Source organism: Pinus tabuliformis, chromosome 4_2 (assembly GCF_031772625.1).
Source record: "Pinus tabuliformis cultivar Carrire ecotype Pingquan chromosome 4_2, CPIR1, whole genome shotgun sequence".
Taxonomy (NCBI): Eukaryota; Viridiplantae; Streptophyta; class Pinopsida; order Pinales; family Pinaceae; genus Pinus; species Pinus tabuliformis.
In genome coordinates this window covers 987198391-987211658 of record NC_142304.1, presented here as the reverse complement: position 1 = coordinate 987211658, position 13268 = coordinate 987198391, and the positions used below count along the sequence as shown (strand labels likewise).

Sequence of the window (13268 nt, the reverse complement as noted above, 5' to 3'; positions counted from 1 at the left end):
ACTTGTTCTGATTAATTAACAAGTTATTTACCATGTAAATACTGAAAATAAATACAAGTACATGCTCAACACATTGCAGATCATCAACCGAAGGAAACAGAAGCAAGCACGCAAGTGACACCATTGTTTTTGGACTAATGTCCCTAGAAAAACCCAATGTGGGAAAATCGGTGCAGCGATCTGAGGGTTTGATTTATTAAGCAGTTTCAGAATATAAACTGGGTGCCAAATCTGGCTCACCCAACAGAGAAAAATCTTGGCACTAGTAGCTCTCAGTCGGAGACAGATATTTCGGCTGAAACCCCGAATAAACACTCCGGCAGCTCCACAGCTCCAATCTGCCCCACGAAACCCCAGCGTCAGCCTCTAGGGATTGCGTCAGCTCTTTTTGGGCAAGCGTTAGCCCAACGTCACTCTGGCTTGGTTTGCGTCAACCTCTGGAGGCACTGTGTCAGTCCTCTGGCCCTCTACGTCACCCACACTGGCCCTCTGAGGGATTGCGCAGCTCCTGGATGCCTCTGCGTGAGCCCTGGTTGGCTCTACGTGAACCTTTGCTGATTCTGCGTCCCTCTCTCGGCTATTGCGTTGATCCTCCTCGTGCTATCTCTACCTTTCTGCTTTTGTATTCACTGCCCCTCAGTTGCAACTCTGATCACTCTCTCAACTTTCTCAGCAAACCCAGCCCCATAAAGTCGAAATCTTGATCAACTTGGTGCGTTCTCCAAGTGACCCTCAAGCCTCCTCTTATACTTTTCTCGTTGACAAATCAACGACCGAGATTAAGTCCCTAATCAACAGCTAAGATTAGATCTGTCTTGATCCACGACTTTTGGACCCTTCTAACACAGCTTTATATTAATTCACATTAATATTTTATTTTCCCTAAGTTTAGACTTAGGGACTCTATTAAAAATATTAATTATTTTAATATTTCCCAAACTATTTAGAATCTGCCCAAACCATTTCTGGGTATTGGAGATTTCATGTGCCTTAGCCTCTCCACCAATTTGAATGGCTAGAGCACATCCGATGCTACTCCGAATCAACACCACATCATCTCATTTTGGGGACTTTGACCAACAAAAATGGTGATTATATCTTTGATCGAGCATATCTCTTACACTAGGATGAACCAAAAGCTATGCCATATATCGTTTAAATCGACACGATGAGGAGAAACATCTTATGATAGTGTCATTTGCAACTTTACTAATTTTCTTATTCAAAGACTTCATCAAATATAGGTTACACCACAAGATCTAACTATCTTTTGGGACTTCTTGCCAAGTGGAGCTTCCCACTAATGCAATCTAGACAAATATTAAGAGCATTCAAGAACCGATGTTGGCATCAATAACAACATCATTCAACAATCTCTCCCTTTGTCATTGATGGCAACACATACTCCCCTATCATCACTGGTTCCCTAACTCTTATCTTCTTTTTCTGATTTCTCTCCCCCTTTTGACATCTATGGCAAAGGGTTACTCCCCTTGACGAAATATCGTCCTTTGTCTTCCTGCAAAATTCTCTGACTCACTTTGATTGATTTTCTCTCCTTGGCATGATATGCTTCTTGTGACTTGCCACGACAATTCTGCCTATGAATATGCATTAACGACAACAAGTCCTTTTGCAATTTTGTCAATGACTTTGCCTGCCAATATTACTACTCCACTGAAGTGACTACTTCCATCTACCAACCTATCAAAGGATAAATCTTCAAATGTGCACCTATTGCTGTATAGACTCCCCCTCTTCAAAATAGGGATTCGTCAAGCTCAGTCGTTTAGAATGATACATGAGAATCTTGATTTCTTCTCCACCTATAGATTCATCATGGTCTTGTGTCTTTTCAATTCCTGAAAGCATGGCCTCTAGGATTTCTTCATTTTTCTTTTCTTCTTGTTCTTGTTTTCTTCTCCAAACATTCTTGTTGTTGAAATTGGTCTTTTGTCTCATGGAAGGCTTCATCATGCTTTTGTAGTCATGAGCCATATGTCCATAGTTGTGGCATTTGAAGCATTCTACATGCTACCTGAATGATAGTGCACCTAGGTATCTGCCTTGTGTTCCTGCAAACTTGCTTCTGGGATAATGACTTTGATAGTCATTCCTGTCATAAGCTCTGCAATCCCTAGCCATGTGCCCAAAGTCAGCTATGAATAACAATAACGAAAAAATATGCTAGAATACCTGGATGGAGGCAATCTTCTCAGTGGTGCATCTCTTTTGTAAGCGTCATCTTGGGTCGTCTTTACTGCAGGTTGCTTATTTTGCTTTTTTTTTCTTTTTTTTTTTCTTTTGAAGGCATGTAATTTTCCTTCTTGATGGAACCCTTGATGACACTTCCACAACTTTTATGCTCTGCTTCTTTTCCTGTTTTCATGGAGCTTGAACCCTATTCAACATGAGAGGGTTTGTAACCTAATCCAAATTTATCATTGCATGGCCTTTGACTGTTAGGTTTCATCCAACACTTTGGAGGTGTTCGCAAAGTTCTGCTGGACGTTGCTTTTTTGTGCTTCTTTTCGCAAAGAGACTATCTCTACTTCTAAGTCTTCCTTTGTCTTGGTACTTTCTTCTAGTTCCCTTTTGAGTGGTTCTTCAATTTTTTTGGCCTCTTCTATCTGTACTTTAAGATTGTTGATGATTTTCTCTGACTCTTCAGTCTTCTTGTTGAGACTTTTGGCATGTTTCTTTAATTCTCTTAGCCAAACTTCCAATGCTTTGACATTTCCTCTTTCCACCTTGAGGTATTTTAGGGCACTCCTCACAGGGCTTTAGGAAAGAAGATGCCAGAGGGTGTTTTCATGGAAAAGAAGCCAGAAGTGAGTCACCTCAGGATATTCGGAGGTGTGGCCTATTGTCATAATCCAGAAGAGAAGCGGAGCAAGTGAGAGCAGACTACCAAAGTTGGATATCTCGTGGGTTATAGTGAGACTTCAAAGGCGTACCGAATCTACATTCCGAGCAGTAGGAAGATTGTAGTGAGGTGAGATGTAAAGTTCATGGAAGACGGAGCTTTCAGGAAATCTCGAGAGATGCCTTTTGAAGAACAAGCTGAGGATGTTCCTCTGGTTCAACAACAGGGGTCAGATTTAGCAGGAAGACAGGTATTTGGTTCAAGCACTGTAACCAGTACTAACATCTCCTCAAGAGAAGAGGAGCCAAGAGTATCGCAGTAGGTGCAACAACAGGAAGAGGAGCAAATGGAACCTCCCACCACTAGTGGAAGAACTAGCCGAGAGGTACGACAGACTCTGAGGGACGCAGAGGAATTCATTGGAGCTCCTAGAGCCGAGAAAAGGCAGCGTAGACAACTTGACAGGTACCAAGCATTGGTAGCTCAGGTCGAAGAACCTTCTAGTATTCGTGAAGTTGTACAGCACCAGGTATGGGTGGATGCCATGGTATAAGAGTACAGTTGCATTATGACAAATGATGTCTGGGAAATCTTACCAAGACGAAAGAATAGATCAGTTGTGGGTTCGAGATGGACGTGCAAGATCAAGTATGTTGCAGATGGCAGCATAGACAAGTATAAGGCTAGGTTCATAGCAAAAGGATATGTTCAGAAGGAAGGAATAGGCTATGAAGAGACCTTTGCCCGAGTAGCTTGGTATACCTCTATCAGATCTATTATATTCCTTGCAGCACATATGGGATCGAAGATTCGCCAAATGGATGTCAAGACAACATTCTTGAATGGGGTGATAGAAGAATAGGTATATATTGAACAGCCAGAAGGTTTCAAAACACATGATAAGAGAACTCATGTGTGTAGATTGAAGAAAGCCTTGTATGGGTTGAAACAAGAACCCAGAGCTTGGTATGGTCGAATTGACAGCCACTTTCAGCAGTTGGGATTCATCAAGAGCGATGTTGATCCCAATCTTTATTGTCTTTTGGTAGAAGGTGAACCGTTAATTCTGGTGTTATATGTGGATGATCTATTTTTGACAGGATCATCCAGATTCATAGAGGATTGCAAGAAGAACCTGGAAACATAATTGACATGAAGGATTTGGGGCTAATGCACTACTTTTTGGGATTGGAAGTTTGGCAGCAAGATGGTGAGATCTTCCTTGGCCAAGGTAGATATGCGTAAGAAATTCTGAAAAGATTCAAAATGCAGGATTGTCGACCTATGGCTACGCCATAGATGCTTCCGGAGATAAGGAAGTGGACCCCACCTTATACAGACAGCTCATCGGGTCGCTTATGTATTTGGTCAACACCAAGCCAAACATATGTTATGCTATCAACACCCTTAGTCAGTTCATGGTGGAATCAAAAAGGGTGCACTAGGCAACAGCAAAGCACATTCTTAGGTATGTGCGAGGAATAGTCAATTTTGGATTAAGATACACTAAGGTTGATGATATCAAATTAAGTGGATTCACTGATGCAGATTGGGCAGGAAGTTCAGTGGATAGGAAAAGTACCACTGGGTATTTGCTTCAGTATTGGATCTTGGATGACCTCCTGGTGTAGAAAGAAGCATAAATCTGTAGCACTGAGCTGCTGAGTATATGGCAGCTAGCAAAGCAACATGTGAAGCTATATGGCTCAGGAAACTGTGTGTAAATCTATTTGGGAAAAGGATGGAAGCAACAAAAATCTTTTGTGATAATCAGAGTTGTATCAAGCTCTCTGAAAATCCAGTGTTTCATGATCGCTCCAAACACATTGATATTCAGTGTCATTTTATCAGGGACAGTGTTCAGCATGGGGCAGTACAGTTGGAGTATACTCCCATAGGAAATTAGGTAGTAGATGTACTCACCAAGGCTCTAGGAAGAACAAAGTTTGTTCAATTTTGGGAGCAGATAGGTATGATGGAAAATCCCTTTCAATAGCGTGATGCAGCATTTGAGAGGGAGTTGTAGTACAGATGCAACACTAGCAGTGACAGTGTCATGGGTAGCAGTATAGTAGAAGCAACAACACAGTGTTGGTGGCAGCAACAGTGCGGAAAAGGAGATGCTTCAGAAACAAAACAACATGCAGTTGGACATTGTTGCTAGAGCACTTTCCTCGCTAAGAGGGAGCGTTAGTTTTTAGTAGCATCGGATGTGCTCTAGCCTATGTTGCAGGAAACGTGGGGTAGGAGGGCGTTTCCGTACAGAAACGAGTACGAAACGCTGAAACGAGTTTGGTACGGCCCTGAAACGCGTTTTAGGCCGTACTGCCACGTTTCACGAAACTAAAACGTGGCCATTACGGCCTGAAACGCGTTTCAAGGCTGTACGACCCACGTTTCAACATTTACTTGTGTTTTATTTTTATTTTTATTTTTTTATTTGTTTTCTAATCTATTCTTACGTTAGCCTAGTGACTTCTAGTTGCTTCCAGATGCCTGTCTAAAGTTATAAAAGTGAACTTTTGCCCTAATGTTGATATGCAGTTCATGGTAATGTTAAATTATTAAAGTAAAAGTGATATTCTCCTTTATTTTTCATTTTCATCCTTTTACTTAAATTTTTAACATTACCATGAAATGACTCAGGATGTTTGAGAGTGGTTTCGCCCTCATTGGATTTCATATGGAGAAAGTAGAATTTTAAATCTCACTCAAAATCCAGCAGAGTTATCTGTTTTTCAGGATTTCAGGATTGGGGGATTGCAATGTTTCCATTGGATTTTATCATGTACTAGGGTATGGAACTTGTATTTAATCGAGAGAACAAAGCCCTCTATGCAGGGGAGACTCCCAATAATCAAGAGAATGTAGGGTACTAGGGTATGAAACTTGTATTTAATCAAGAGCACTAAGGTCATTCGACTATGTAGGAGGAGACTCCCAATCAAGCACGAGACAAAAAATTAGAAATTTTTCGTGGCTGATTTTGGATATTTCTATTTTCATTATGTGATTATTCATGAGTAAATGTGATGTAAATTTAGATACTTATAGTTTATGCATTGACAATTGACAATTTTATCATAATGTAATAAATTAGAATGTATCATATATGCTTTATGATTGCACATATTTCTTAAATGTCTTAATATATATATATATATACTTGCGTTTCTCCGTTTCCAAAATTTGGGGAGGTCGCGTTTCGTATCGCTTCCCGTTTCGGAAACTCGTACCCGTTTCCCCGTTTCGTGCAACCTTGGCTCTAGCCATAAAAATTGGTAGAGAGGCTAAGGCACATGAGTTCTAAAGAACCCAGAAACCGTTTGGTGAAATTACACATGGATTGAATTTTATTAAAATAATTAATATTTTTAATGAGGTTCCTAAGTCTAAACTTAGGAAAATTAAAGTATTAATGGGTATTAATCAAAATATCGGTGAGAGTAATCTAGAAGGCAAATCAAGTCAAGATTTAATCTTAGTCGTTGATTAGAGACTTCATCTCGGCCGTTGAAGTCTCAACGAGAAAAGTATAAGAAGGAGGCTTGGGGTTCATTTGTAGACACAGAGAGGGTTCATGAGTTAGTTCGATTTTCCTAGGGCAGGGTTTGCTAAGGAATTCGAACAAGTGATCAAGTAGTGAGAATCAAAGGCAGAACTGGAAGGAAGTGATTTCTAGTTCTAGTGAATATACTTCAGAGAAGACAGTGAAGGATCAAAGAGCCAGCGTAGTGCGAAGGAGGGACAACGCAACAACTGGAGAAGGTTGACACAGAATTGCTAGGGGATAGCAAGGATCAGTGCTAGGAATAACTGTGGGTAATTGGCAGGAGGAATCTCGATTTCTCAGTAGCAGAACCAGCAGCAGCTAGGGTGATGCAGTCAGAGGGAGTCTCCACGCAGAAGCCACACAGTGACTGCGTAGGCTCATGCAGAGATTGCGTAGTGGGTCATCCAGGAGCTGGGGCCAGTGTAGAATCTCTAGATTCAATGTGAGAAAATTCTCACTATGTATCTATTAGTTATCTTCTCTGTGTGGATTGCCATTTTTCTCTGGGGCATCCAGATTGTATTCAGAAATTTACTTTCAAATCTGTTTCACCGATTTTCCACATTGGGTTTTTCCAGGGATGATTGTCCAAAAACAAGTGTGTCAATGTGATTGTTTATATGCTAGTGTTTCCCTTGCCTGTTTAATTTTCATTTCTTAATTTGTGAAGTCTACAGCTGAATTTATTTAGATATTTATTGAAGCATTGGTGAATAACTTATTATTGTAAATAAGTAGGAGAAATAAATCAATCACTACAATGAAATTCTCACACTGTGCCCTCCCTATCACCCCATCTTGGGCGTTTAATGTTTTATCTAATTATCTCATTAATTCCATCTTATTTCATAATTTATATAATGTTTGTTCCTTATCACAAGGGGCCAAATATGTCCCTTGGAATTGAACCTGGGTGAGGGGGAGAACAAAATGTGCTCCCAACCACCTAAGGTAATTTATATAATTAATAAACAGAGTTATTAAAATGCCACGAAAAAGTTCATTTCCTATAAATATGCTATATTTCATGTTTCTTTTACAATTGTTTAGAACAATGTAAAGCTTGATGGTTATGGGAGTTGCCATAGGTTAAAGTTATGATTCATGGACACTATTGTTTTGCGGTATACTTTTACACAACTATAATTCATCACATATAACAAGGGTGTACATAGAATGAATTAGTGTTCTCTAGAAAGAATTTTTCTTTTAGATTTTATGATAATGATAAGTTTATCATGATGATCTTATGGTGCTTTGTTTCTTATAGGTTCCAATTGCAATGGATCTTGTGCTTGCCGAGTTGCATAAGTCTTGCATCTTTACTGTTCCAAAATATATTCCATATTCAAAGGTATGGCAAACCTGACATAATTCTTATCTTAGTGATTAGACCCAATCTAGCTTTCAATGCTGCTTTACATCAAACATATTTTATAGTACCATACTTTAGCTAATTACGTCGAGTCGTTACCCCTTCTTTGGATTTAAAAATTCCATTAGCCGATTAACATGTTCTAGATTTTAGCTTTGTTGTTAGTCATTTTTATGGAAAAGGTACTTACAGTTGAATAATCATAGATTGGTTATAGTTACATGCCTGATATTGTCTTTTTTGTGGTGAGTTTCTATAATTGTCTGTGTATATGGGAAGGAAGTGTGCATAATGACTGTGGAGTGTATGGAGCAAGGTGTGTGGAATGGTGAACTATGGAGTGGCTACTAGAGCAAGGTGCATGGAAGCTTGCTGCTACTGGCAACAAATTAGGTCAGCATGTCTCAAACTAGCTTTGGTACCACCTGTAATGGACTTGACTATTGTTACAAGGAGCCATCATGAATTATAAGAAAATGGACAAAACGTGTAGTTCGTAAAGGATAAAAATATTATATAACTAGTATAGATCCATCTTAAGCCTAGATCTATTAAGCACAATGAGGCATTAAAATGTGAAAATTCTATCACTACAACAACTGGTTTATTTTACCTACTTATTTTCCAATAAGTTATTTATGAAAACCCTTCAATAAACATTAAAATAAATTCTACTATAGATATCACACCATAATACAAAAACAAATACATGCACAAGAATCAGACACATCAACACAGATATTTTTGGACAAATGTCCCTGGAAAAACCCAATGAGGGAAAATTGGTGCAGCTGAGGAGGATTTTATTAATCAACTATTCTTTAGTACAACTGGGTGTTGATTTGGGGTAGCATTGGATGTACTCTAGTAACGAAAATTGGTGGAGAGGCTAAGGCACATGAGATCTCCAATACCCAGAAAGGGTTTGGGCAGATTCTAAATAGTTTGGGAGATATTAAAATAATTAATATTTTAATGGAGTCCCTAAGTCTAAACTTAGGGAAATTAAAATATTAATGTGAATTAATATAAAACTGTGTTAGAATGCTCCAAAAGTCATGGATCAAGACAGATTTAATCTTAGTCGTTGATTAGGGACTTAATCTCGGCAGTTGAATTGTCAACGAGAAAAGTATAAGAGGAGGCTTGAGGGTCACTTGGAGAACACACCAAGAGATCAAGATTTCGACTTTTTGGGGCCGGGTTTGCTGAGAAAGTTGAGAGAGTGATCAGAGTTGGAGTTGAGGGACAGTGAATACAGAAGTAAAGAGGCAGAGATAGCACCGGGAGAATCAGCGCAGTAGCCGAGAGAGGGATGCAAAACTAACCAGGGGTTCACACAGAGCCAGCAAGGTCTCACGCAGAGGTAGCCAGGAGCTACGCAATGCCTCAGAGGGCCAACGTGGGTGACACAAAGGGCCAGAGGGTTGACGCAGTGCCTCCAGAGGCTGACGCAGGCCAAGCCAGAGTGACGTTGGGCAAACGTTGGGCCAGAGAGAGGCTGACGCAGTCCCTAGAGGCTGACGTTGGGGTTTCGTGGGGCAGATTGGAGCTATGGAGTTGTCGGAGTGTTTATTTGGGGTTTCAGTCGGAATATCTGCTTTCGAATTGAGAGGTACTACTTCCGAGATTTTTCTCTGTTGGGTGAGCCGGATTTGGCACCCAGATTGTATTTTGAAACTGCTTAATAAATCAAGCCCTCAGATAGTTGCACTGGTTTTCTTGCATTGGGTTTTTCCGGGGACATTAGTCCAAAAACAACGGTGTCACTTGTGTGCTTGTTTTTGTTTCCTTCAGTTGATGATCTGTAATGTGCTGAGCATGTACTTGTATTTATTTTCAGTATTTGCATGGTAAATAAATTGTTAATTAATCAAAACAAGTAGGAAGGAGTAAATCAGAAAGTACATGAAATATTTCTAACTGCTAGACTTAGAAACTTCAACACTGGGTGCCAAACTGGCTTACCCAACAGAGATAAACTCTCTAACACTTCTCTAAGACTCAGCATCAAGCTTGCTGGCCTCCGCGCAGCTCCCAGACCCTCTGTGTTAGCTTCTGCCTCTCTGCATTATCATTGGGCCTCTCTGCATCACCCACACAGACCCTCCAGTGACTGCGCAGTTCTACTGCCTCTGCGTCTGCCTCTCTAACTTCTATGCTGATCTTCTAGTGCTGTTCCTGCCTCTCTGTTTCGTACCCGCTACCTCTTGTTGCAATCCAGACGTCTAGTTCAAATTTCTCAGCTGACCCCACTCCAGAAATCGAACTGACTGGTCTCCCTCAGTGTGTTCTCTGATTGACCCTCAAGCCTCTTCTTATACTTTTCCTGTTGGTCCTTCAATGACCGAGATTAAATCTCTAATCAACGGCTAAGATTAGATTTGGCTTGATCCATGACTTTTGGAACTTTCTAACCCAGTTTTATATTAATACCCATTAATATTTTATTTTTCCTAAGTCAACTCCATTAAAAATATTAATTATTTTAATATCTCCCAAACTGGTTAGAATCTACCCAAACCATTTTTGGGTCTTGGAGATCCCATGTGCTTTAGCCTCTCCACCAATTTTCATGGCTAGAGCACATCTGATGCTACCCCAAATCAACATAAAATGCCTCTGGGGAAATCTCTCAATGCTTACAAGATCCAGGGTTAAGATGGATATATGTTTGTTAATTCATTTATTTATTTTTAAGTTGTTTTTCCTAATTTATTTCTTTAAGATGCGTTTATGCTTTGAGATTAAAGATTGGATGTCAAATGCTATTCCATTTTGACATTAGAGGTCAGATGTCCAATTTTATTCCATTTAAACTAATGCATGTTGCACATGTGACACATCTCTTCCACCTAGACTGTAGAGTGCATGTCACTTCTCTTAGTGCAACGATATGAAAGTGATGATTACAATTGACAATGGGATTCCTTTGTATAACATTGAATGGATGGACCAATAAATAGTTGTGAGTTTCGGAAGAGTTGTCTACTTATTGATTCATATAAAATTAACTAAGGATTTAATTATGTATTTGATTGTATATACTTGGGTATTTTACAAACTACCTTGAACCTGCAAGTGGTTAATTGAAGAGCAATTGCAAAAGTAATTTAATCAATTGATTGACAAGATGATGGTATGTTATCTTCATCGAATATGGGCACTTGCTTTAACCTAGATCAAAAGTATTGTGGTACCCATCAGTTACAGAAGTTACAGTTGAAAATGTTAATTTTCATTAAAATAGACCAATGAACGTTCAATGGGTGTTCTTCTTGTTCAGAATGGATAAGAAGTATATATGAACTTAAGAAAGCCAGCATGGTAATATTGAAATCAGAGTATTTAATATTTTTTGTATAAATCTGTTATGAATAAATATATAGGAAATAATGTAAAATAATGTAAATGATAATAACCATATATAATTATTAGTTAATTAGTAATTAGGTTGAAGAGTCATGTCTAAATGAGACATGAATATCCATGAAGAGGCACCTGCTTGGTATATAAGCAAGCGTCTCACTCATTGTATAATGATTCTTATTCACATATTTAATATACAATATTTGTATCTTCTGACTTAGTTACCGGAGAATCCACAGTAAGAACCATTTTCTGCCAACGTTTCAAATCCCAACCGGGATCCATCATCAGAGCCACTTGAATGCTTGATAGAAGAAGAGCTAATTAAGTATTAATTAAAATCTATTAACTAATAAAAAATAAATAAATAAATAAATAATTTACTATATTAATTACTATGTCTTGATATTAATTATCAATCATTAACACTAATTATTTATTTATTGTTAATTATTAACTACGATTTTTAATATTATAATATCAATTTCAATATAATAATAATTATTATTAATATCAATACAATTTAAATAATTTTAATATTAAATACATTACAATAATAATACACTAATAATACTATTCATAAAATAGCAAAATATATTAATAATAATTCTATTTTATAACGTCATAATAAAAATTGTACGAACATATATTATATATAATAAATATTAAATATTAATACAATATTCCAGGATTAATATTATTAATATTATTAATACTAATTATTATTATTATTTATAATATTAATAATAATAATATTTACAATTTATTGATAACAATCTAAGAGAAAGTGTTTTTTGATTTTCAACCCTCTTAGAATCACATTGATGACAAACTCTTTCACCCCATAATGTTTTGAGAATCGATCAATGCTGAGTTTCAATATGAAACTCATGAGAATTAATTCAATAAAATAAATAAATACGAATTGAAAAGTTAAATTTCAGGAGCGAGGGCTCAAGAACGACGAAGGAGAGATGGCTTGGGACGGTTTCGGCTAGGGTTTGGAGACTAGGGTTTCAGGTGGAATCCTGCTCTGGTCACGGGTAAGCTTTCCGCAGGCGGAACCTAGCCTTCGTACAGGTGCAGGCGTAGGGGCTTTTCCACGAATGACTGGCAGCTGGAGGTGGCAGGTGGTAAAAAGTCTTTTACTGTGAAGGATTACACAAAGGGTAACCGCAGGGTTTCGTTTTTTCTTGTTTCCAGTCTCCTCGGGCGAAGGTCTCGCGCTCTAGCCGTAAGGGTTTCGGTTAACCCGCAGCTGCAGGCTCGAAGGAACTAGGGCATCCGGTTTTTGGACAGCGCAGTGAGGATTTTGGACTTTCGGCGGTTTCGAACCTGACAGCGACGGAATCTACAACAGATGGCTAGTATGGAGTTTGGCGAGGAGACCGAGATGGTCGACTATTCCGCCGACCCGTTGGAAGGTTATGACATTTTTGGTTATTCTTCTCATGCCGTTACCGGGTGCTCTACCGACTTATCTGCTGTTCCAAGGGTTCCTTTTACTTCATCCATCCCCCCGTTCTCACCTGAAGCTCCGCCTACATCCTCGGATCCCGCTGCCCTGCTTCAATCCTTCTCGTCTGCCGACTTCACTATTGATTTTTCTCCCCACCGGAACGGTCCTCCTGTACAGCATATCCCTCAAGATCCTCTCCCCGCCATCTCCGTAGGGATACCCCCCACATCAAATCCCTTTATCCCCTCTTCGGATGCCCCGGACCTGCGGCAAACCCCTCCCGTCTCGTCGTCAATCAAAACTTCGGGCAGCTTCAGTACGCCGGCCCTCATCCCTCAAGCTATAAACCGCTCACCTAGGGTTTCTGGCTCTCACCCCCTTGCAGATCACCCTACTGCCCCGAGATCGAAGAAAACGAAGTGCGTCAGGGAGACGGCAAAGGATATTTCGGTACAACTCGGCGATCCAACAAATTTTGAAGAATCCATGGCATTGGCTCGCACGACCTTGGTAGGGCACGTTCGTGGGCGATCCTTCTCGGCTGAAAGATTAAAGGCTTGGGCAAACGAAATCTGGGGAGAAATGTTCACTGTCATGCCAGAGGTTATTGAACTACCGAGGGGATGGTTTTCTATTCATTTTGCAG

The 13268-nt window shown here is 39.4% G+C and overlaps 1 protein-coding gene across 1 annotated transcript in view; it reads left to right on the top strand.

Moving 5' to 3' along the window:
• LOC149172983 (mRNA export factor GLE1-like) overlaps positions 1-13268 on the top strand; it is a 197409-nt gene that overhangs the window by 164275 nt on the left and 19866 nt on the right. The window contains exon 4 of the mRNA XM_089426532.1: positions 7690-7773. Within this exon, the coding sequence (XP_089282658.1) occupies positions 7690-7773 (84 nt within the window). The remainder of the gene's footprint in view (positions 1-7689; positions 7774-13268) is intronic.